The sequence below is a fragment of the Pristiophorus japonicus genome, chromosome 2 (genome assembly GCF_044704955.1).
Source record: "Pristiophorus japonicus isolate sPriJap1 chromosome 2, sPriJap1.hap1, whole genome shotgun sequence".
NCBI classification, from domain to species: domain Eukaryota; kingdom Metazoa; phylum Chordata; class Chondrichthyes; family Pristiophoridae; genus Pristiophorus; species Pristiophorus japonicus.
The window spans coordinates 227,745,046-227,769,798 of record NC_091978.1 but is presented as its reverse complement, the minus strand read 5'-3'; the positions used below and the strand labels follow the sequence as shown (position 1 = coordinate 227,769,798).

The window sequence follows — 24,753 nt, the reverse complement described above, 5'->3', positions numbered from 1 at the left end:
AATCCAAAACGTTGACACAAACGTGACGAAGTGTTCCCGCTAAGTTACTCTGCAAGGTCATGCGCAGGCAGGCTGCTCACTGGCTTTCATTTTGTCGGTAACGCAAAAATTTGAATGGGCCGCGTATTACGGGAGCTAGGCCGCGCAGGAGGCAGTGCAGCTTAGGGGGGACATTGCTGTGCAGATGTAAGATTTTTAATACACTAGTCCAAATCTTGTGGCTTTGCACAAAAGCAGTCAAGACTAAGGGCTAGACTTTCCATTAGTTTCGCCTTGCTACCGCCCACTTATCGCCCATTTAAACGCTGAGATGAAGTATAACGCCCACTTATTGCCCATTTTCCCAAAAACTAACGTCCATTTATCGCCAGTGTTAGTTTCGGCATCAAATTAACGCCAAGAACTAATTAAACCGCCTGCCCATATTTTTATGATGTCGTCAACAGTGCACCGCCCAGAATACAGTTTTTAAAGGAACCTAACACACCGAAACCACCCAGAATATCGGCGAATGTTACTTTCGGCATCTCGCCCATATATCACTGAAAAGATCGCTCACCCAAAAAATGCACTCACCTGACCTTAATATAGAAACATAGAAAATAAGTGCAGAAGTAAGCCATTCGGCCCTTTGAGCCTGCACCACCATTCAATAAGATTATGGCTGATCATTCCCTCAGTACCCCTTTCCTGCTTTCTCTCCATACCCCTTGATCCCCTTAGCCGTGAGGGCCGTATCTAACTCCCTCTTGAATATATCCAATGAACTGGCAACAACAACTCTCTGTGGCAGGGAATTCCACAGGTTAACAACTCTGAGTGAAGAAGTTTCTTCTCACCTCAGTCCTAAATGGCCTACCCCTTATCCTAAGACTGTGTCCCCTGGTTCTGGACTTACCCAACATCGGGAACATTCTACCCGCATCTAACCTGTCCCGTCCCGTCCCGTCTGAGATCCCTTCTCATCCTTCTAAACTCCCATGTATAAAGGCCCAGTTGATCCAGTCTCTCCCCATATGTCAGTCCTGCCATTCCTGAAATCAGTCTGGTGAACCTTCGCTGCACTTCCTCAATAGCAAGAATGTCCTTCCTCAGATTAAGAGACCAAAACTGAACACACTATTCCAGATGAGGCCTCACCAAGGCCATGTACAACAGCAGTAAGACCCCCCCTGCTCTTATACTCAAATCCCCTAGCTATGAAGGCCAACGTACCATTTGCTGCCTTCACCGCCTGCTGTACCTGTATGCCAACTTTCAATGACTGATGTACCATGACACCCAGGTCTCGTTGCACCTCCCCTTTTCCTAATCTGCCGCCATTCAGATAACCCAACATTATGGAATCTATTTTGTAAATCAAAGGACTTTTCATATAAAAAGGCTACTTCAAGTTCTGGGGAGATTTGATTTAATCTGTGAGTTATTTTAAAGTGAATATAAAATCTGAAGAAACATCTTATATTGTGGACGAATTGACTTTTTTTTCTCTTTTTCGCTCTCTCGCTCGTGCGCATGTGCAGATGACCCCTAACCTCCTGAAACGCGGGAAAAGATCATTGCTACGGACGCCGGCCTTGCACAACTGGAAAAAAACACTAACTCTCATTTCACATCGCTGCGGCTAACGGCCAAATTATAAAGTGGAAACTAGCGGGTTTGAAAATGTGCGATATTCTGGTGATCACAAAAACCAATGTAAACGTTAATGCTGGAAATATCAGCCACTTTTGGGTGATCTGGACACTAATGCAAAGTCTAGCCCTAAGTGCAGTGTTCAGGTGAAGCAGGGTTAATTTCCCTATGTTCACAATTACAATGGAAACTACCTATGTATATTTGTCATGCAATAATTACATCCTCCCCACATTGGTAGCTCTGCAGTGCCTCTACTGGTGGGACAGTGCAATTGGTGTGATAAGTTTACACAGGTAAATATAAGCTTGCTTACTTAGAAATGTGGGTATAGGAATTATGGACAAATGTAAAATTCTGAAATATATATAGTTATGTTTAAAAACTGAAAAAAGGAATTTTGGAAGTCTTTTTGAATGTGAGGCAGCACTTGAGCTGTGGTCTTAAATGGACAGGCTAGCAGCTGACCATCACAACCATAATCCAAACCCCAGGCTATCCATGAGCAGTACTATAAAAGATCAGCTAGTACATGAGATGGGACTTTAATCTGAATCATGGGCTTAATTTGGATGCACTGGTCTCCAGTCATCCTGGTTAACTCTTGCCACTGGATAAAGACCTAGCTCTGTCAAGCCCGTGTGGTGGCTGGTGTGCAATAGTCACCACACATTAAAAAAAATTCACGCACAGGCATCTTCCACCCCTTCAACTGGAGTTCAGAACTGGAATATCGGGTCCTTCATTGAAACTGGAACATTCGAGGGACTGCCTATGATAATGATGATGATTGTATTCGGGAGTGTCCCCGCCCCCCTCGATAGCTGACTGAATTGAGCGTCCTGATAATGATGCACACAGCCAGCAAAATATTTTGAGAGAGAATCCCTCCATAGTAATGTGTTACAGATAATCAGACTCCTCGGAGACATTACTCAACTACTTCAAAATGAATCATCTGGACCTTGCAATGAGATTATCTTGTAACTTTCTCCCTAAAGTGTTGCTTTTGATGGTTGTACATTCAAACTATCCAAAAATGGTTGCATTCAAATTTGTTTTTAGGCTTCCCTCGTTTCCATCCTTCCTCTTCACCCCCCCCCCCCCCTCCACCCCCCACCTCCAAGTAAACAGATATATATGGTGTATTATCGAGCCACATCCAGCAGACCGATACCAAATTCAATTCTTGAGCTTGGATATCACTGGTGCAATACAATTGACTTCAAGTTCTTAGGCCAAGGCAAAGGAAAAATCAAATACCATTCCTGCTCCTGATTGCTATCCTTTGTTGATCTCCCTCTTCCCCCCCTCCCCCCAAGTGTACATAGGCATCATCATAGGTAGTCCCTCGAAACGAGGATGACTTGTTTTCACACCAAAAAGGGATGAGTTCACAGGTGTTTCAACAAGAGACATAATATTCCAGGTCCTGAACGACATCTTGAAGGATGGAAAATGCCTGTGCGTGGATTTTCTGTTGCACACCAGCCACCACATGGGCTTGACAGAGTTAGGTGTTGGTCCAGTGGCAAGGATTAACCAAGATGACTGGAGACCTAGCGCGCACACATATCACAGTGTGGGCTGACCCGTGCTGTCCCTGGGCCCTCTGCTCTTCTGGGCCCAGAACTCCCGCCTCTCCTGGGCCCTGATCACGTCCCTCTATGAACTCTCGCCACTCCCCCACCCGACCTTGCAGCTCCAGCTGTACCTGCCCGCACTCCAAACAGCGACCTGAATTTGGGTGACGTCAAATCCAGTCGCCCGCTTTACAGATGTTGCCCTCCTGCAACAGCATGCGCTGCTCCCTGAAATGGCATGCCGCCACACGTTGCTCCTTCTAATGGCCCCAGCCCGCTGATGGTCTTGCAGGCTAGGACTGCGTTGATTAGAGGGAGCAACGTGTACATAGTACATATCTGGCAAAGACGAGATAGGGTTCAACTAGGATACCAACTCCCCCCCCCCCCCCCCCCCAGCACCTTTCTCCAAATACCACCACCATCATAATGTGGCTATCTGGTCTCTCCTCTACCCCCCCCCCCCCCCCCATTTTCTGTTGTTTTCCCCCCCCCCTCCCCTGCCCCCCAGGGTCCAATGGCTTGTCAACATTCGCTGTCTAGATTCTAATTTGAAGAAATACCATTGGACTGAAGAACTAGAACCTCTACATGAATTGCTGTCTTTGGTTGGAGGTGGGAAGGAAAAATAGTTCAATTTAAGCAGCTGAAGAAGATTAACCGTCTTAAAACCTGCAAGTGGGCAACTTCTTTCTGGGTATGATTTTGAACGGCTCTTTTTAGCTCTCCGTGCTCCAAGCTTTCACAGCTGAAATTGATTTAATGAATGTGCAAGTTGTGTACTTGCAGCAGCGACTGAGTGCTGGATCTGTGACAGACAGGAAGCCAGGAGCAAAGAGCAGATGTTAACAAGGCCAGTACACAAACTGCTTACTCCTCAATTGACCTCCAGTGCAAAAACTTGATCTTCATAACTCACGGCTTCTAACACAGGTTTTCTTTGAGCTCTTCTAGCTTGTAGGGAAGGGAACGAAATACAGTAATTTTGAGGCACTTAAACTTGAAACTTGTAGTGTATTTCAACTTCACTTTAATATGCTAGTAAGGAGCATGTAAGAAATTGAGGTAATATAGAATGAAAGACCTTGCATTTATATCGTGTCTTTCAGGATGTCCCAAAGCGCACCTCAGCCAATGAAGTACTTTTGAAGTGTAGTCTCTGTAATGTAGGAATATGTGGCAGCCAATTTACACACCAAGGTCTCACAAGCAGCAATGAGATAAAAGGAGGAATGGAAGGTCAGACCTGTAAATACAAACTGGACAATTAAAGCAATTTAAATGTGTACTGGGAAAATCCAAGAAATTGCAAAGCTGATGAGACTGATGCTCAGCTCAATTTACTCGGTTCTTCTTAATAGCTGATGTGGTTTTAGATGACAAGAAATCAGTGGCATTTCTCGTGGATAATACTACAATAAATTACTGTGTGCGTGAGCTGACGTCAGTCCTGATGAAAGCAGGGGTGTTTGGTTTTTGTAGCACTGATAGCCAAGAGAATGGCCAGGTAGTTAAAGAAGAGAGTAGCTGCAGAAAAGAGCAGTCACAGAAATGTTGTCTATGCATGTGATAAATGAGGAGTCAGCTGTGTACCACTGTCTGTAATCTAGGACGGTTGTTGCCATGGCAGCATCAAGAGGCATTTAGTGGTAATGCATGACTAACCTCGTTTAACAGGCTAGTTTGTATGAGAATACTCACCACAGCGAAGAATTAAGAAGCACTAGAGTATGTTGCACGACTTTTACCTTTTATTTTCTTCCCCCACCCCCCTTAAACTGGAAGTTTATGGAGTGCGGTTTAGCTTTTGATATTAAGGACCTTTCGTGAATGTATTTTCCTGGATCAATTTGTAGCCCTGTCTCGCATCCATTCGACCAGAACAGTTTTGATGATGTCGTTTTACATGCAATATTGGTATGTAGCTGAAAGCTCTTTTTTTAATAAACCTGTAAAACTTGAACAAATAATCTGAGAATTTTGAGACAGTGCTGTTTTTTTTCCTCCAACTGAATTATCACATGGCATAAAGACACTCAAATTCTGAAGCTCAAAGAGACCTTTAAGTTTCTTTTTAACTCCAAATTGGTCATTTTTAATAGAAATCTGCGGAAGTAGAAAGATTAATTCTGGTAAAATGTTCCTTTATTTTCTTTGTATCTCTATGTATCTCTCTCTCAAGACTTTGAAAAGCATCTCATGGTTAATAATGCTAGTTATTCGGCTCCATTTAGATAATACATACACAGTTCTGGAGCTCATTTTTTTAAAAGTATGAACTGTTGTCAACATATAATAATTGGGTATCGAAACTTTCTTGTGTTGCTATATGTGGAAATTTAAATGTTATAATGTATGCAATGCAGGATTCAAAATCTGCTAAGCTGGAAGGTGAAACGTGCACTGCCTATGTGATCTAACATTACATTGCCAGATACTGTGATCCAATGTTAAAATGGCCACTTGTCTCTGATAAGAAACCTGCTCTCTAATTGTAGGAAATAGTTTTAGTAAAAGCCCTAAAGTTATTTTTGTTTTGCATACTTGATAACACCAGAGTCCCATGAGAGAGACATTTTATATTCTGAGGTCTGTTGGTAAAATATGACTAATTTTATATTTGATGTGCTACAAAATGAAAAACATGTAAAGTTTTGTATTTTAAGTAGCAAAATACAAGGGATGATAGGAGGATTACATAGGATATATGGCACAGTACCGAACCAGACCATTCAGCCTAACCAGTCCATGCCAGCGTTTATGCTCCGAACTCGAGCCTTCTCTCGTCTTTCCTCATCGAAATCTATCAGAATAACCCTCTCTTCCCCGGTCCCTCATATGCTTGTCTAGCCCCCCCTGAAATGCATCTATACTATTTGCTTCAACCACTCCCTGTGGTAGCAAGTTCCACATTCTCACCATTCTTTGGGTAAAGAAGTTTCTTCTGAATTACCTATTGGATTTATTGGTGACTTATCTTATATTAATGGTCTCTAATTATGCTCTTCCCTACAAGCGGAAATTGTCTCTCTGTATCCACTCTATCAAAACCTTTCATAATTTTAAACATCTCTATTAGGTCACCCTTTTTTCAAGAGAAAAGAGACCCAGCCTGTTTATCCTTCCCTCTCATTTCTGGTATTATCCTTGTAAATCTTTGCACTCTCTAGTATTTGACGCTTGATATTCTAGGTCAACTTATTTTTAATCTCTGGAGAATCTAATACTGTTGGCTATTTTGTTGAAGATGTGCTTCAGTATCAGCAATAGGGAAATCCTCGAGAATTGTGTCCACTGTTACTCGGCATTGATACGTGTAATCAATCACTGCCGCATAGAACAAATCTCCGTTGCTGACATAATTGGAGAAGCCTTTCAGGCTATGGTGTTTTTTTTTCAGAGAGTGAAATGATGAATTAAATAGCTATATCAAACATACAAGGTGGATTTGTTAACTTCTCCATTCAATTTTATTCAGTGGAATAAATGTGAGGTTATCCATTTTGGGGGCAAAAACACGAAGGCAGAATATTATCTGAATGGCGGCAGATTAGGAAAAGGGGAGGTGCAACGAGACCTGGGTGTCATGGTTCATCAGTCGCTGAAAGTGGGCACACAGGTACAGCAGGCGGTGAAGAAGGCAAATGGTATGTTGGCCTTCATAGCTAGGGAATTTGAGTATAGGAGCAGGGAGGTCTTACTGCAGTTGTACATGGCCTTGGTGAGGCCTCACCTGGAATATTGTGTTCAGTTTTGGTCTCCTAATCTGAGGAAGGACATTCTTGCTATTGAGGTAGTGCAGCGAAGGTTCACCAGACTGATTCTCTGGGTGGCTGGACTGACATATGAGGAGAGACGGGATCAACTGGGCCTTTATACATTGGAGTTTAGAAGGATGAGAGGGGATCTCATAAGATTCTGACGGGACTGGACAGGTTAGATGCGGGAAGAATGTTCCCGATGTTGGGGAAGTTCAGAGCCAGGGGACATGGTCTTAGGTAAGGGGTAGGCCATTTAGGACTGAGATGAGGAGAAACTTCTTCACTGAGTTGTTAACCTATGGAATTCCCTGCCGCAGAGAGTTGTTGTTGCCAGTTCATTGGATATATTCAAGAGGGAGTTAGATACGGCCCTCACGGCTAAGGGGATCAAGGGGTATGGAGCGAAAGCAGGAAAGGGGTACTGAGGGAATGATCAGCCATGATCTTATTGAATGGCGGTGCAGGCTCGAAGGGCCGAATGGCTTACTCCTACACCTATTTTCTATGTTTCTAAGTGAAGAACTACTTGATGAAATCCTGCTTTGCAACTTCTGTGGTTCCTGAAAGTTCTTTCACTTCTCCCCTTCACCCCATACATGCACCCTTACACAAAAATATTCCAGCTGGCAGGCTCCCGTTTCCCTTCCCACAATCCATCTGTTTTTTTGACAAGTGCAACGTTTGAGGTGCTGGCACACAGATTTGATTATATTTATACTTGACGCTTACACTTGTACAGTAATAGCCATGCAAAAACTTGCCAAACTGTAAACACTAGTCTCGTTCCAAGGGCAATAAAAGGTAACTTGAGTTTTTATTAATTCTTCAATTGTTGTCACCTCATAATATTGCTGTGGTAGGTTTTGAGTATGCAGTAGTTTTTCTGCATCAAAAAAATGGATTTGAATATCATCTGTAGGATTTGATTATCAACATTGAATATTTGTACTTTTCTTTTAAAAAGATTAATGTATATTTGGAAAAAGTTGCTAAAGGTATTTAGTACTTTGGTTACTTGCACATTTTGAACTGAGATTCCAAAATATACATATTCTTAGCAAGTGTTGGGTGTCATAAGTAAATCGCAGCCAGTAGCAAAACCAGATAAAAATAGATCTGACCTGAGTTCTGCATGTATAGTATGTTTGGATTTGTGTTTGTTTGCAGCTGACGTGTTGCACACTCAATCTGTGGCACTTTTTAGAACAGTATTAAATGATTGGTTTTATCACTCTGATGCTTTGAATGTATTAACCTAAGGCTATGAGCTGGCAAGACCAGGAGATTCTGACCAGTGTCTGGTTGATATCCAGCACTCGGAGAGTGGGCTCTAGTCTTAACTCTGGCCTCCTTCCATTACAGATCTGTTTTTTAACTCAGCATGTTATCACAGAGTGTATAGGGAGTGGGAAGAATCTATAAAAAGACTTGCATTTATGTTGTACCTCAGCACACCACTCTCAAAGTGCTTCACATACAATTAGTTACTTTGAAGTGCAGTCATATTCTAGGCGAATGCCACAGCCATTTTGTGCGTTGCATGGTCGCACAAATGACAATTGGATGAATGACCAGTTTATCTGGTTTTTGCAGTGTACGTGATAGTCAGCAGAAATATAATTGTGATATGCACTGGTAGGCTCAACGTGTGTACCTATTTGTATTATCATGCCACATATCTTTTAGGTGCTGTGCCACTAGTAGCCTTTTGCTGCATGTCGTGAAGTCTTTATAGAGTCACCATGCTCAGTACTTAACAGTAAAAGTACAAAGTGTGCAGCATCTGTGGAATTTTATTAAATGTACAGTGAGGAAGTTGGTAATGAGGTTAGGGCTATAATTTAATTTGTATTCTATTGATAATCACAGGCTACTCTACTGTCACTGCCTAGGTTCAAAATATCCTCGACTCCATTTAATTGCAGCTTTATATTGGCTGTTTATCCTCTGTATATTGTATGTATTGAAACATGTATGCAGTATTGTAAAAATTCAATATCTAGTACCCCTAATAATTTTATGAAGGATATCTCTCTCAATACTAGATATCTGGACACATACTTGTACTAGTGTTTTCAAATGGCGAATGTACACAGTTGCGCTTAACATAGTGATAGCCATCTTGAACACACGTCATCTATCCAAGGTGATGAGCAGCAGAAAAGTTGCCCATCTGTGGGCTGGTTGACGTGGCAACAGATGGCTGTTTCCTGATCTTTGTTACTGCCTTTCTAAATTAATTTTGCATTTTGTAAGTTGCTTGCCAAGTAGATAAAATCTATTTGGAGAAGTTTGAAATTTAGTTTATTCTGTTCTTCAACAGCTTGTACAATGAAGACAGAAATTTGCTTCGAATTAAAGAAAGGGAAAGGCGAAACCAAGAAATTCATCTCGACAAAGAGCCTTTCCTTGAAAATGCCCCTCTCTTTGGTGAGCCATACAAGGTAAAGTACAGAGCAGCTCTGACTAATTTGGCTTTAACTTTTCCCTTTTATATCCTATGTAACACAGCTCCTAGTGCCTCGTGTGAGCAGATGAGCAAGACATGCCCCCCCCCCCGAGCAAACTGGCGGGGTCTTGTCTAACTATACAGATCCGAGCTCGATTATGTCATCGAACCCAATATGCAATTTTAGTTGGAAGCCGGAGCGGGTTGGCGGGGTGGGGAGCAGTGAGGGCAGTCTTAAAATGTTTTTAGGTGTCCTTGTTGGTGGGTCAGGAAGAGCAGGGGTTTTTCTCCAGTTCCCACAGGACCCCCTCTGCCCCCCTCCTCTCCCCAAAGCAATTCACTTATTTAACTGCTGGGGACCGATCCTGAGGTTCTGCAGCTCCTGTCTTTGAATTCCCACTTCCACCTGCTGGACAGGAAGTGAATCTGGTCAGTTTTGTGAGAGTCACTGAGAAGATGTATGGAAATGAGGCCCGTTGGTTAAGATCATTCATTTCCCGGACTAATCAGGTGCGCCACCCACTTCAGGACACGTGCATACTGCACCTGCCCTCCCATTAAAATCAAAGCCTAGGTGTCTAGAACAATAAGAGCTCTGTCGAAGAGCTGTGCTAGCCTAATCTTCTGTTAGTGTGATATAAGCTTTTCTGTGGTTTTCGAAGGAACCTCTGCACAACTAAACTTCCAACAACCTTTCCTTTCTCCTTGAGTAAAATTGTAGAAAAGAACGACAACATTCTAAGCAATTTGGGCTGCTTTACATGGTCTCAAAGGCTGTAAAATTGACACAGACGGCTGATGCACACCAAAGAAATGAGTTTGTATTAGAACTGGAAGATGAATATTAAAAGCCTTGGATGTGGCTATGTATAATAATTTGCTTTAGGATTACTGCACTGAGCTACAAGACCAGAAGTTATTTTTAAATGTTGGTTGTTGACTGAGCATAGTGTTGCAAAATGTATTGTCCAGTCCATGCTAATTTTCAGCCAGCATTGATCTTTCTATTTAAAAATAAGTTACAGGATGGATTTTGAAACTAAAAAATTTAATGAGTATACATTTTATAAATATTTGTCTGATTTTAAAACTGTAATGCATGCAAGGAAACCATTTTTTTCTTGGATATTTGCTTCTATAAAAAATCTATGAACCATCACAAGAGATTCTTCTTTGGGTTGGAGTCATTAATTGCTTTATCTGTTTCTGTGCAGACCAATAAAGGGGATGAACTTTCCAGCCGTATTCAGAATATGCTAGGCAACTACGATGAGATGAAGGATTTAATAAGTAACCAGTCTCATCAGAACCTCATTGGTATACCCAAAAGGGCAGTCCCTTTGATGCCACAAGAAAGGAATGAGTGCTTGCTTGGTCCAAACAGAAGTAATAGTTCAATGCAGCCTTCCTTTCACAGCAACAATCCACGATTAATGGGATCTCTCAGCTCTGCTCCATCAACAGGAGACCGCTCTTCTCAAAAAAACACTGCATTGATAGAACAAAACGGTCAAAGCTCCAGCCATAACACTAAAAGCTACAGCTTATTTCATAACCGAAGCCAAAATAAGGACAACTGCTATAGTGGCCGGGAAACTTACAGTAGCCATCGTGGGAGGGATGATCAAGTGGATGCGGACAATCACGCCAAAATCCAGTTATCCCATTTGCAACACTTTCAACCACTGTTAGCATTGTCCTCACTTATACAACCATTGTCTCCTATAACACCATTATCCCCCTTACATTCCAGCGGGTTTACCAATTCCAAGTTACAAAGTAGCAATAGTCACAACAAAGACTGTCCTCAAACAAAATCTCCTCATGAACTGGATGCACACTCTGGTGATCCTGAGAACTTGTCTTCTGGTCTGAATGTTCCTCTCCCCAGCCAACATGCATCTCAAACTTTTCCACCATCTTTACCATCAAAACCAAATATGATACAGCAAAAACCTACAGCATATGTGAGACCTATGGATGGGCAAGACCAAGCCCCGAGTAAATCCCCAGAACTAAAGCCTCCTTCAGAGGATTACAGCGAGGAGTCGTACGGAAATATAACTGAGATGAAAGCAAGTGCCAGGGCGAAGCTGTCCAAACTTAAAATTCCTTCTCAGCCAGTCGAGGTAAGTGCACAGATATTTCAATTCTAATATGTGATTCTTCTGTAATGATCTCAATAATGGCTACGGCTACCGGTCAAATGAGTTCAAAGTGTTTCGCTCTAAGATTCAAGCTAAGATCCAGTGGCATAAACTGAACATAGAATTTAAATGATGGGTTTAAAGCTGTTATTACATTGCCTGAAACCTGCACTCTTATAACAGGTAATCAATTCCGAAGTAAACTCGCTGAATTCGCTAAGGTCAACCACTTTGAAGACCCATTTTAAAAAGAAACTAGTCTTCCTATTAACTGGCTTAGCAAATCCTGCAACCTGGACTTTGAGGTTGCTACCAAATGTGAGGTTATCCACTTTGGTGGTTAAAAACAGAAAGGCTGAATATTAGCTGAATGGTGACAGATTAGGAAAAAGGGAGATGCAATGAGACCTGGGTGTCATGGTACACATCAGCCATTGAAAGTTGGCATGCAGCTACAGCAGGCGGTGAAGAAGACAAATGACATATTGGCCTTCATAGCGAGAGGAATTGAGTATAGGAGCAAGGAGGTCTTACTGCAGTTGTACAGGGCCTTGGTGAGGCCACACCTTGAATATTGTGCACAGTTTTGGTCTTCTAATCTGAGGAATGACATTCTTGCTATTGAGGGAGCGCAGCGAAGGTTCACCAGACTAATTCCCGGGATGGCAGGACTGACGTATGAAGAAAGACTGGATCGACTAGGCTTATAGTCACTGGAATTTAGAAGAATGAGAGGGGATCTCATAGAAACATACAAAATTCTGACGGGACTGGACAGGTTAGATGCAGGAAGAATATTCCCGATGTTGGGGAAGTTCAGAACCAGGGTCACAGTCTAAGGATAAGGGGTAAGCCATTTAGGACCGCGATGAGGAGAAACTTCTTCACCCAGAGAATTGTGAACCTGTGGAATTCTCGACCACAGAAAGTTGTTGAGGCCAGTTCGTTAGATATATTCAAAAGTGAGTTAGATGTGGCCCTTACAGCTAAACATAGAAACAGAAAATAGCTGCAGGAGTAGGCCATTCGGCCCTTCAAGCCTGCACCACCATTCAATAAGATCATGGCTGATCATTCCCTCAGTACCCCTTTCCTGCTTTCTCTCCATACCCCTTGATTCCCTTAGCCATAAGGGCCATATCTAACTCCCTCTTGAATATATCCAAAGAACTGGCATCAACAACTCTGAGGCAGGTAATTCCACAGGTTAACAACTCTCTGAGTGAAGAAGTTTCTCCTCATCTCAGTCCTAAATGGCCTACCCCTTATCCTAAGACTATGTTCCCTTGTTCTGGACTTCACCAACATCGGGAACATTCTACCCACATCTAACATGTCCCGTCCTGTCAGAATGTTATATGTTTCTATGAGATCCCCTCTCATCCTTCTAAACTCCAGTGTATAAAGGCCCAGTTGATCCAGTCTCTTCTCATATATGTCAGTCCTGCCATCCCGGGAATCAGTCTGGTGAACCTTTGCTGCATTCCCTCAATAAAGAATGTCCTTCCTCAGATTAGGAGACCAAAACTGAACACAATATTCCAGGTGAGGCCTCATCAAAGCCCTGTACAACTGCAGTAAGACCTCCCTGCTCCTATACTCAAATCCCCTAGCTATGAAGGCCAACATACCATTTGCCGCCTTCATCGCCTGCTGTACCTGTATGCCAACTTTCAATGACTGATGAACCATGACACCCAGGTCTTGTTGCACCTCCCCTTTTCCTAATCTGCCGCCATTCAGATAATATTCTGTCTTCGCGTTTTTGCCCCCAAAGTAGATAACCTCACATTTATCCACATTATACTGCATCTGCCATGCATTTGCCCACTCACCTAACCTGTCCAAGTCACCCTGCAGCCTCCTAGCATGCCCCTCAGCTCACACCACCACCCAGTTTCGTGTCATCTGCAAACTTGGAGCTATTACACTCAATTCCTTCATCCAAATCATTGATGTATATTGTAAAGAGCTGGGGTCCCAGCACTGAGCCCTGCGGCACTCCACTCGTCACTGCCTGCCATTATGAAAAGGACCCGTTTTTCCTGACTCTCTGCTTCCTGTCTGCCAACCAGTTCTCTATCCACGTCAGTATATTACCCCCAAAACCATGTGCATTGATTTTGCACACCAATCTCTTGTGTGGGACCTTGTGTGGGACCACTGGTTCTCCCTTGTCCACTCGACTAGTTACATCCTCAAAAAATTCCCGAAGATTTGTCAAGCATGATTTCCCCTTAATAAATCCATGCTGACTTGGACCGATCCTGTCACTGCTTTCCAAATGCGCTGCTATTTCATCCTTAATAATTGATTCCAACATTTTCCCCAATACTGATGTCAGGCTAACCGATCTATAATTACCCACTTTCTCTCTTCCTCCCTTTTTAAAAAAAAAAAAAGTGGTGTTACATTAGCTACCCTCCAGTCCATAGGAACTGATCCAGAGTTGATAGACTGTTGGAAAATGATCACCAATGCATCCACTTTCTAGGGCCACTTCCTTAAGTACTCTGGGATGCAGACTATCAGGCCCCGGGGATTTATTGGCCTTCAATCCCATCAATTTCCCTAACACATTTTCCTGCCTAATAAGGATATCCTTCAGTTCCTCCTTTTCACTAGACACTCGGTCCCTTGGTACTTTCGGAAGGTTATTTGTATCTTCCTTCGTGAAGACATTACCAAAGTATTTGTTCAATTCGTCTGCCAGTTCTTTGTTCCCCATTATAAATTCACCTGAATCTGACTGCAAGGGACCTACGTTTGTCTTCACTAATCTTTTTTTCTTAAAATATCTATAGAAGCTTTTGCAGTCAGTTTTTATGTTCCCGGACCAAGAGATGTGCAGAGAAAGCAGGAATGGGGGACTGAAGTTGCATGATCAGCCATGATATTGAATGGTGGTGCAGGCACGAAGGGCCGAATGGCCTGCTCCTGCACCTATTTTCTATGTAGAAGGCACTGGTACTAGTGTGCAATTAGCCCAATATAAAAGCAGCTTAAGATTTACAGCACCCTCACCTGTACATGTTCCAGGCATTATAAAAGTTTCTTAAAAATAAAATCTTTAGAATAAAAACCGTGTCTTGAGAATGAACCCAGTGAGTGTTAATAGTCCAATCTTCATCCCCCTCCATAATAAAACAGACAGATTCCTCAGGAAATTTCATATGAAATATTTAAGAGAAGCACTCCAGAAACTCCATAGTTTCGACACCATCCTTCGGAATCCAGCAAAACTTAATAATTTGCCCCATCAATTTTTACAGGCTTTCTTGGTTACAACGTCCAACCATATAATGGGCAAATCGTATTGACACCAACATGCCCATTATAAGCAGTGGGGATGGCATTAGAAACTTAAATGTTGGAGAATGGTGCAGTTAACTGTCTCTGTAAAGACACAGGCTGCAATATAAAAGCAGATTCAGTTCATTAAACATATTGCCCAGCTGGGATGTTCAGCCCTTCCCCCTCACTCCTGTTCAGCCTCCCGCCCTCCCCCCCTCCCCTTCCCCCCTCTCCTTCCCTCCCTTCTCCCCCTCTCCTTCCCTCCCTTCTCCCCCTCTCCTTCCCTCCCTTCCCCCCTTCTCCTTCCCTCCCTTCCCCCCCTCTCCTTCCCTCCCTTCCCCCCTCTCCTTCCCTCCCTTCCCCCCTCTCCTTCCCTCCCTTCCCCCCTCTCCTTCCCTCCCTTCCCCCCTCTCCTTCCCTCCCTTCCCCCCTCTCCTTCCCTCCCTTCCCCCCTCTCCTTCCCTCCCTTCCCCCCTCTCCTTCCCTCCCTTCCCCCCTCTCCTTCCCTCCCTTCCCCCCTCTCCTTCCCTCCCTTCCCCCCTCTCCTTCCTTCCCTCCCTTCCCCCCCTCTCCTTCCCTCCCTTCCCCCCCCTCTCCTTCCCTCCCTTCCCCCCTCTCCTTCCCTCCCTTCCCCCCTCTCCTTCCCTCCCTTCCCCCCTCTCCTTCCCTCCCTTCCCCCTCTCCTTCCCTCCCTTCCCCCCTCTCCTTCCCTCCCTTCCCCCCTCTCCTTCCCTCCCTTCCCCCCTCTCCTTCCCTCCCTTCCCCCCTCTCCTTCCCTCCCTTCCCCCCTCTCCTTCCCTCCCTTCCCCCCTCTCCTTCCCTCCCTTCCCCCCTCTCCTTCCCTCCCTTCCCCCCTCTCCTTCCCTCCCTTCCCCCCCTCTCCTTTCTCCCCCCCCCCTCTCCTTTCTCCCCCCCCCTCTCCTTCTCCCCCCCCCTCTCCTTCTCCCCCCCCCCTCTCCTTCTCCCCCCCCCCTCTCCTTCTCCCCCCCCCCCTCTCCTTCTCCCCCCCCCTCTCCTTCTCCCCCCCCCTCTCCTTCTCCCCCCCCCCTCTCCTTCTCCCCCCCCCCTCTCCTTCTCCCCCCACCTCTCCTTCTCCCCCCCCCTCTCCTTCTCCCCCCCCTCTCCTTCTCCCCCCCCTCTCCTTCTCCCCCCCTCTCCTTCTCCCCCCCCTCTCCTTCTCCCCCCCCCTCTCCTTCTCCCCCCCCCCTCTCCTTCTCCCCCCCCTCTCCTTCTCCCCCCCCTCTCCTTCTCCCCCCCCCCTCCTTCTCCCCCCCCCTCCTTCTCCCCCCCCCTCCTTCCCCCCCCCCCCTCCTTCTCCCCCCCCCCCTCCTTCTCCCCCCCCCCCCTCCTTCTCCCCCCCCCCTCCTTCTCCCCCCCCCCTCCTTCTCCCCCCCCCTCCTTCTCCCCCCCCCCTCCTTCTCCCCCCCCCTCCTTCCCCCCCCCCTCCTTCTCCCCCCCCCCTCCTTCTCCCCCCCCCCCTTCTCCCCCCCCCTCCTTCTCCCCCCCCCCTCCTTCTCCCCCCCCCCTCCTTCTCCCCCCCCCCTCCTTCTCTCTCCCCCCCTCTCCTTCTCCCCCCCCCTCTCCTTCCCTCCCTCCTTCCTTCCCTCCCTCCCTCCCCTCTCCTTCCCTCCTCCCCTTCTCTCCCTTTCCTTTCCCCCCTCTCCCTTTCCTTCCCTTTTTCCTTCTCTGCCCCCCCCTCCCTCTCTTCCTCTCCCTCCCCTCCTCTCTCCCTCCTCTGCCCCCTCCCCCTCATTGTCAGAAACACAGACACTGACAGAGAGAGAGACACTGGGGGAGAGGGGACTGCGTCCCAGCGCGCGCTGTTGGAGGGCTCCCGGTGCTGCAGTAGGTGTGTAGAAACTTACTTTTTTATTTATTGATTTTTAAAATGTTTTTAATTAATTTCTTTTGATTTATTTATTGATTTATCATTTATTATTGATGACTTTTACAAATAAAAAGTGAAGTGTTTAATGTTTGTCAACTTCCCTCCCCCCCCCCCCCCCCATCTCTCGTTCTCTATGCCTGATTTATAAGTGTAGGCAAGGTTTTTCTGAGCGTACAAAAATCTACACTTACTGCATTCTAAGTTAGTTTGGAGTAAGTTTTCGCTGCCTAAATTTGCAAAACAGGCCTAAGTGACTGGTAACACCCTCTTTTGGGAAAAAAAACTTCTAAAATGAAACTATTCTAACTCACTAGAATTGGAGCAAACTAAATGCCGAGAATTGCAATTTCTAAGATACTCCATTCCAAACTACTTTCTCCAAAAAATAGGAGCAACTCGAGCTGAAACTTGAGCCCAGTATGTCTGACATTACACAATGATGTAATTGAGAGAAACAATTCCTAATTCTGACTTGAATGGCTGACACCAATTTATAGATGTAAATCTTAATGTTAACATCTACAAAACCCAGGACATCCATTCACACTTGCCTAATGTAATTAGTCTAGTGGCTAGGTTTCCAAGAACAAAGGCAAGTCATCATCATCATAGGCAATCCCTCAGAATCGAGGAAGACTTGCTTCCACTCCTGAAGTGAGTTCTTTGGTGGCTGAACAGTCCAATAAGAGAGCCACAGTCCCTGCAAGTAAACCTAAAGTAAACATACAACTTTCTTTCCTTGTTTGAAAGATACTGTTTTTAATATAAGAAAAAGAACAAACTTGCATTTAAATAGTACCTTTCAGGTCCTCTGTACATCCCAAAACATATCACAGCTAGAGTATAGTACTATTGTTTCATAGACTGACATAGCAGCCAATATGTGTGAAACAAAGTCCCACAAACAATAAATTAGATTAATGAACAATTAATCTGTTTTTAGTGGTATTGATTGAGGGATAAATAGTTGGCCAGGACGCCAGGAGAATTTCCCTGCTCTTCCAAGTAGTGCCATGGGATCTTTTACAGTCACCAGAGTAGGTAGGCAGGGCCTTGGTTTAGTAATTCATCCAAAAGATGGTGCCTCTGTCAAAGTACAATACTGAAGCATCGGCTCAAGTCCTGGAGTCGGGCTTGAACCCAAAACTTTGAGATGTTATTATCGAGCCAAGCTGACATTATTTGGTTTCCATATTTTCGAAAGAATATACTTGCTTTGGAGGCAGTTCAGAGAAAGTTCACTAGGTTGATTCTGGGGATGAGGGTGTTGACTTATGAGGAAAGGTTGAGTAGGTTGGGCCTCCACTCACTGGAATTCAGAAGAATGAGTGATCTTACGAAACATATAAGATTATGAGGGGGCTTGACAAGGTGGATGCAGTGAGGATGTTTCCACTGATGGGGGAGACTAGAACTAGAGGGCACGATCTTAGAATAAGGGGCCGCCCATTTAAAACAGAGATGAGGAGAAATTTCCTCTGAGGGTTATAAATCTGTGGAATTTGCTGCCTCATAGAGCTGTGGAAGCTGGGACATTGAATAAATTTAAGACATAAATAGACAGTTTCTTAAATGATAAGGGGATAAGGGGTTATGGGGAGTAGGCAGGGAAGTGGAGCTGAGTCCATGATCAGATCAGCCATGATCTTATTGATGGAGCAGGCTCGAGGGGCCATATGGCCTACTCCTGTTCCTATTTCTTATATTCTTATATAAATATCACACTCGTGCTCATCTGAGGTTGGGATTAAGGCACATTGCTTGGACAGTATAGAGGGAGCTCTGCCTTTATTTGACCCTTACTGCACTTGGCCGGGGAGTATTTTATACAAACACTGGGTGACAATTTTGGAAAAATGTTCTGCTTCCCAAATGCTGAACTGTTGAGTATTAAACATCACAGAGAAATTAAATACAAAATGAAGTGTGTGTGTCTTGTATAAGAGGAGGATTGTACACCATTCTTACTTGGGATGCTTCCCAAAAATCATTAAATGTCTACCACATCTCCTTTTGAATATGTGCTCAATGGAGATGATGATCTACCTGAGGATTTCATTTTGAACTTTATTTTTACATAATGTTTCATATAAGCCTTGGGAAATCAGGGTGGCACTTTAATCAAGCATTATTACTGCTATTGATGTCATAAAATGAGATGTACTGCAGACTAAGACTGAGAGCCGAGTTTCTCATTTGCCCATTTGGACAAGTGTGCAATCTGTGTGAAGTGTACAAACTTAAATTATAAATAGTAAAGTCTTATGAATGTGATCCTGTAAAGTTTAGTTTGATGACCAGATTCTGGGACCTATTCACTTCTAGTTTGCAATATTTTCATTGTGAATGATGGAATAACATTTTAATGTCTCTGAAACACAGCCATTATAAATGTGCACTCTACAGTGGAGCTGCTGATAAAGTTAGGAATATTGCTTGCTTACTGGAGGTTTGGAAGTACTGGCTGCAGGAAGATCTGGCAACTGGAATGAATCATGGCTAGACCATAAAGAAAAATGTCAACAAAAGAGCTCCTCTTATTAATACATTTTTTCCTCTCTAATGTGCATTTTTATTTAAAGGGGAAAAATTAGTTTAACTTCCCTTCTCAAAAATACATTTATGTCTTAACTATTTTTTTAAATCAGCTATCACCTTTGAAGCTGGAAATAATCTTGGGTTTGTGGATATTGACAGGATCTAGAAGCACATGTGGGGGAGGGGGCGATTTGGAGAAGGGGAGCGTGAATACTGAATTCCCTGGTTTCCTATAATGGCGTGAAGTTTCCACTTGTGTCACTTGATAACTGATAACAAATAGCTGCCTAGTTATTTGATGATTGCTACAGTGGTTGTTTTTCTTATCTAGTTCAGTTCATTTGAAAGCTGAGTATTTTTATCATTTAATCTCTAGACTCGCAAAAGCCATTGCAGTCCTTCTTATCTCTTTTGAAGATTGACCTTGTAAATTATATAGTAGAAGCCACCTGTCTTTTTTTCATTTTGTTTTGTTGAGTACTAAAGCAATTGGTTAACGTGTTTCTATATAATTACTCTTGTAACTTCATTATATCTTTATTCACCCCAACCCCTGAACTTTTGTAGTTTGATAGGGTAAAGCACTATTTCCCTTTATAGCAGTAGAGTGACTAACATAAAGGGCAATATGATCTGGAACATTAATCCTTCGAGCATGCTCTGCTGAAATGCATTACAGATGCAGCGCCTAAAATCCGGAACCCTTGGGACCGAGGCCGTTCCCGATTCCGGGCATTTCCAGACTTTCAATTTGCTTTCTGACGTCATGAATCCAGAAACACCCGAGCCCAGGTTCAGGTATTTCCAGATTTTGGAATGTCATGGAGATGGGAGGAAAGGGGGTGGGGGGCAGGGGCGGCGGGAGATTCCCAGTGAGGAGCTGTTCGAGCCGTACGGCCCCGCCGAGGAGGTCGTCGTCGGACCGGCCCCGCTGATGAGGTAGTCGGGCGGGCCCCGCCAAGGAGACCCCGTGGTAAGGGCGATGAGGCGAGGCCCAAGGTCGGGCAGCAGCGGGGCCCCGAGGTCGGCAGGGTCGTTGGGTCCGGATTCCGGAACATTCCGGAGTCCGGAACTCCGGATTCCCGACGCTGCACCTGTATTACATAAAATACATCGGAACAGGAATACGCTATTCAGCCCCTCGAGCCTGTTCCACAGACTTCATTCTCGGGATGTGGGCGTCGCTGACGATGCCAGCATTTATTGCATGTCTCTAGTTACCCTGATGACCAAATGGCTTGCTAGGCAGTTAAGATTCAACCACGTTGGTGTGGGACTGGAGTCACATATGGAACAGACTAGGTAAAGACAGCTCCTTTCCTAAAGGATGCTAGTAAACCAGTTGGGTTTTTATGGTGATCCAATAACTTTGTGGTCACTTTTTAACTCCTACCAGTTTTTTATTTCCAGAGTTTAAAAAAAAAAGCTGAATCTAAATTTTCAAACTGCCAGGAAGGAATGAAACAACGAATGGACTGCATTTATATCGCACTTTCCATGACCTCAGGACATCCTAAAGCATTTCATAGCCAATGAAGAACTTTTGAACTGTGGTGTTGTAATGTAGGCAAAGATGATTATCTAGTCACTCTGCAGCTTCTTGTCATCCTCCTCACCAGTTACATTTGACTGAGGTGTAGAACTGGTTCCCATCAGTCAGTCTGCAAGAGTGATTTTACAAAGGTGGGACCAATTCTACTGGCAGTATTCACCAATGCAAGGCAGAATGCAGAATTCTGGACTGATTTGAAGCTTAAAGGTGTATTCTACCGCCCTCCCCAGGTGTTGGGGTCAGCTGTGGCTCAGTGGGTAGCACTCTCACCTCTGAGTCAGAAGGTTGTGGGTTCAAGTCCCACTCCAGGTACTTGAGCACAAAAAAAATCTAGGCTGAGGCAGCACTGCACTGCACTCAAGGAGATGCCGTCTTTCGGATGAGATATTAAACTGAGGCCCCTTCTGCTCTCAAGTGGATGTAAAAAATCCCACGGCACTATTTCGAAGAAGAGCAGGGGAGTTATCCCAAGTGTCCTGGCCAATATTTATTCCTCAATTAACATAACAAAAAAAACAGGATATCTGGTCATTATCACATTGCTGTTTGTGGGAGCTTGCTTGTGCGCAAATTGGCTGCTGCATTTTCCTACATTCATCATCATCCTAGGCAGTCCCTCGGAATCGAGAAAGACTTGCTTCCACTCTTAAGATGAGTCCTTAGGTGGCTGAACAGTCCAATACGAGAGCCACAGTCTCTGTCACAGATGGGACAGATAGTCGTTGGGAGTAAGGGTGGGTGGGACAGATTTGCCGCACAATCTTTCTGTTGCCTGCGCTTGATTTCTGCATGCTCTCGGCAATGAGACTCAAGGTGCTCAGCACGCTCCCAGTTGCACTTCCTCCACTGAGGGCGGCCTTTGGCCAGGGACTCCCAGGTGTTGGTGGGGATGTTGCACTTTCAGGAAGGCTTTGAGGGTGTCCTTGTAATGTTTCCTCTGCCCACCTTTGGCTCGTTTGCCGTGAAGGAGTTCCGAGTAGAGCGCTTGCTTTGGGAGTCTCGTGTCAGGCATGTGAACTATGTGGCCTGCCCAGCGGAGCTGATCAAGTGTGGGCAGTGCTTCAATGCTGGGCATGTTGGCCTGGTCGAGGACGCTAATGTTGGCGCGTCCTCCCAGGGAATTTGTAGGATCTTGCGGACACATCGTTGGTATTTCTCCAGTGACTTGAGGTGTCTACTGTACATGGTCCATGTATCTGAGCCATACAGGAGAGCAGGTATTACTACAGCCCTGTAGACCATGAGCTTGATGGCAGATTTGAGGGCCTGGCCTTTGAACACCTCTTCCTCTGGCGGCTGAAGGCTGCACTGGCGCACTGGAGGCAGTGTTGAATCTCCTCATCGATGTCTGCTTTTGTTAATTAAAGTCTCCTGAGGTATGGGAAATGGTCCACGTTGTCCAGGGCCGTGCCTTGTTTCTTGATGACTGGAGGGCAGTGCTATGCGGCGAGGACAGGCTGGTGGAGGACCTTTGTCTTACAGATGTTTAGCGTAAGACCCATGCTTTCGTACGCCTCAGTAAATACGTCAACCATGTCCTGGGGTTCAGTCTCTGTGCGCAGACGCAGGCGTCGTCCACGTACTGTAGCTCGCCGACAGGTTGGGGTGGTCTTGGACCTGGCCTGGAGATGGCGAAGGTTGAACAGCTTCCCACTGGTTCTGTAGTTTAGTTCCACTCCAGCGATGAGCTTGTTGACTGTGAGATGGAGCATGTCCGAGGGTCTAGCGAGAAGGGGGAACTGAGGGAAATCCTTATTACTCAGGACATGGTGTTAGGGAAATTGATGGGATTGAAGGCCGATAAATCCCCAGAGCCTGATGGTCTGCACCCAGAGTATTTAAAGAAGTGGCCCTAGAAATAGACGCATTGGTCATTTTCCAACATTCCATGGATTCTGGATCAGTTCCTATGGATTGGAGGGTAGCTAATGTAACACCAGTTTTTAAAAAAGGAGGGAGAGAGAAAACAGGGATTTATAGACTGGTTAGCCTGACATCGGTAGTGAGGAAAATGCTGGAATCCATTATTAAAGATGTAACAGCAATGCATTTGGAAAGCAGTGACAGGATCGATCCAAGTCAGCATGGATTTATGAAAGGGAAATCATGCTTGACAAATCTAGAATTTTTTGAGGATGTAACTAGTAGAGTGGACAAGGAAGAACCAGTGGATGTGGTGTATTTGGACTTTCAAAAGGTTTTTGACAAGGTCCCGCACAAGAGATTGGTGTGCAAAATCAAAGCACATGGTATTGGGGGTAATGTATTGACGTGGATAGAGAACTGGTTGGCAGACAGGAAGCAGAGAGTCGGGATAAACGGGTCCTTTTCAGAATGGCAGGCAGTGACTAGTGGAATGCCACAGGGCTCAGTGCTGGGACCCCAGTTCTTTACAATATACATCAGTGATTTGGATGAAGGAATTGAGTGTAATATCTCTAAGTTTGCAGATGACACTAAATTGGGTGGTGGTGTGAGCTGTGAGGGGGACGCTAGGAGGCTGCAGGGTGACTTGGACAGGTGAGGTGAGTGGGCAAATACATGGCAGATGCAGTATAATGTGCATAAATGTGAGGTTATCCACTTCGGGGGCAAAAATGCGAAGACAGAATATTATCTGAATGGCAGCATATTAGGAAAAGGGGAGGTGCAACGAGATCTGGGTATCATGGTTCAACAGTCATTGAAAGTTGGCATACAGTTACAACAGGCAGTGAAGAAGGCAAATGGTATGTTGGCCTTCATAGCTAGGGGATTTGAGTATAGGAGCAGGGAGGTCTTACTGCAGTTGTACATAGCCTTGGTGAGGCCTCACCTGGAATATTGTGTTCAGATTTGGTCGTCTAATCTGAGGAAGGATGTTCTTGCTATTGAGGGAGTGCAGCGAAGGTTCACCAGACTGATTCCCAGGATGGCAGGACCGACACATGAGGAGAGACTGGATCAACTGTGCCTTTATACTTTGGAGTTTAGAAGAATGAGAGGGGATCTCATAGAAACATGTAAGATTCTGACGGGACGGGACAGGTTAGATGTGGGTAGAATGTTCCCGCTGTTGGGGAAGTCCATAACCAGGGGACACAGTCTTAGGATAAGGGGTAGGCCATTTAGGACTGAGATGAGGAGAAACCTCTTCACTCAGAGTTGTTAACCTGTGGAATTCCCTACCGCAGAGTTGTTGATTCCAGTTCATTGGATATATTCAAGAGAGAGTTAGATATGGTCCTTATGGCTAAGGGGATCAAGGGCTATGGAGAGAAAGCAGGAAAGGGGTACTGAGGGAATGATCAGCCATGGTCTTGAATGGTGGTGCAGGCTCGAAGGGCCGAATGGCCTACTCCTGCACCTATTTTCTATGTTTCTGAGAGTCAATATCAGCAGGCTGTTCTGACCACATCATTATCATCATAGGCAGTCCCTCTGAATCGAGGACGATTTGCTTCCACTCTTCAAATGAGTCCTTAGGTGGGCTGGTTCAATACGAGAGCCACAGTCCCTGTCATAAGTGGGATAGATAGTCGTTGAGGGGGAAGAGTGGGTGGGACAGGTTTGCCGCACGCTATTTCCGCTGCCTGCTCTTGGCATTGAGACTCGAGGTGTTCAGTACCCTCCTGATGGGCAAAGACACCCTCAAAGCCTCCCTGAAAACGTGCAACATCCCCACTGACACCTGGGAGTCCCTAACCAAAGATCTGACCACAGGAGGCATGTTGGTTCAGCCTAACCGTAACCCACCTTATCCCCACATATGGATCCCAAGTTTCCACAAGAAAAAAAACGGGCGCCCCTCCGTTTTTCGCGCCTATAAAAATCCTCGGTATTCTCCACCTACTTACAGGTCCTCTGGCCCTCGGCGCAGCCAGCACCGCCAGGACCTTTGCACATACGCGCTACAGTCGGCACGCA

The 24,753-nt window shown here is 45.1% G+C and overlaps 1 protein-coding gene across 3 annotated transcripts in view; it reads left to right on the top strand.

Moving 5' to 3' along the window:
• LOC139244702 (AF4/FMR2 family member 1-like) overlaps positions 1-24,753 on the top strand; it is a 191,654-nt gene that overhangs the window by 77,689 nt on the left and 89,212 nt on the right. For 2 of the 3 annotated variants that reach the window (XM_070871052.1, XM_070871051.1), the window contains exons 2-3: positions 9,303-9,423; positions 10,643-11,557. In XM_070871052.1, the coding sequence (XP_070727153.1) occupies positions 9,303-9,423; positions 10,643-11,557 (1,036 nt within the window). The remainder of the gene's footprint in view (positions 1-9,302; positions 9,424-10,642; positions 11,558-24,753) is intronic. The other variant, XM_070871053.1, reaches the window with a different exon arrangement.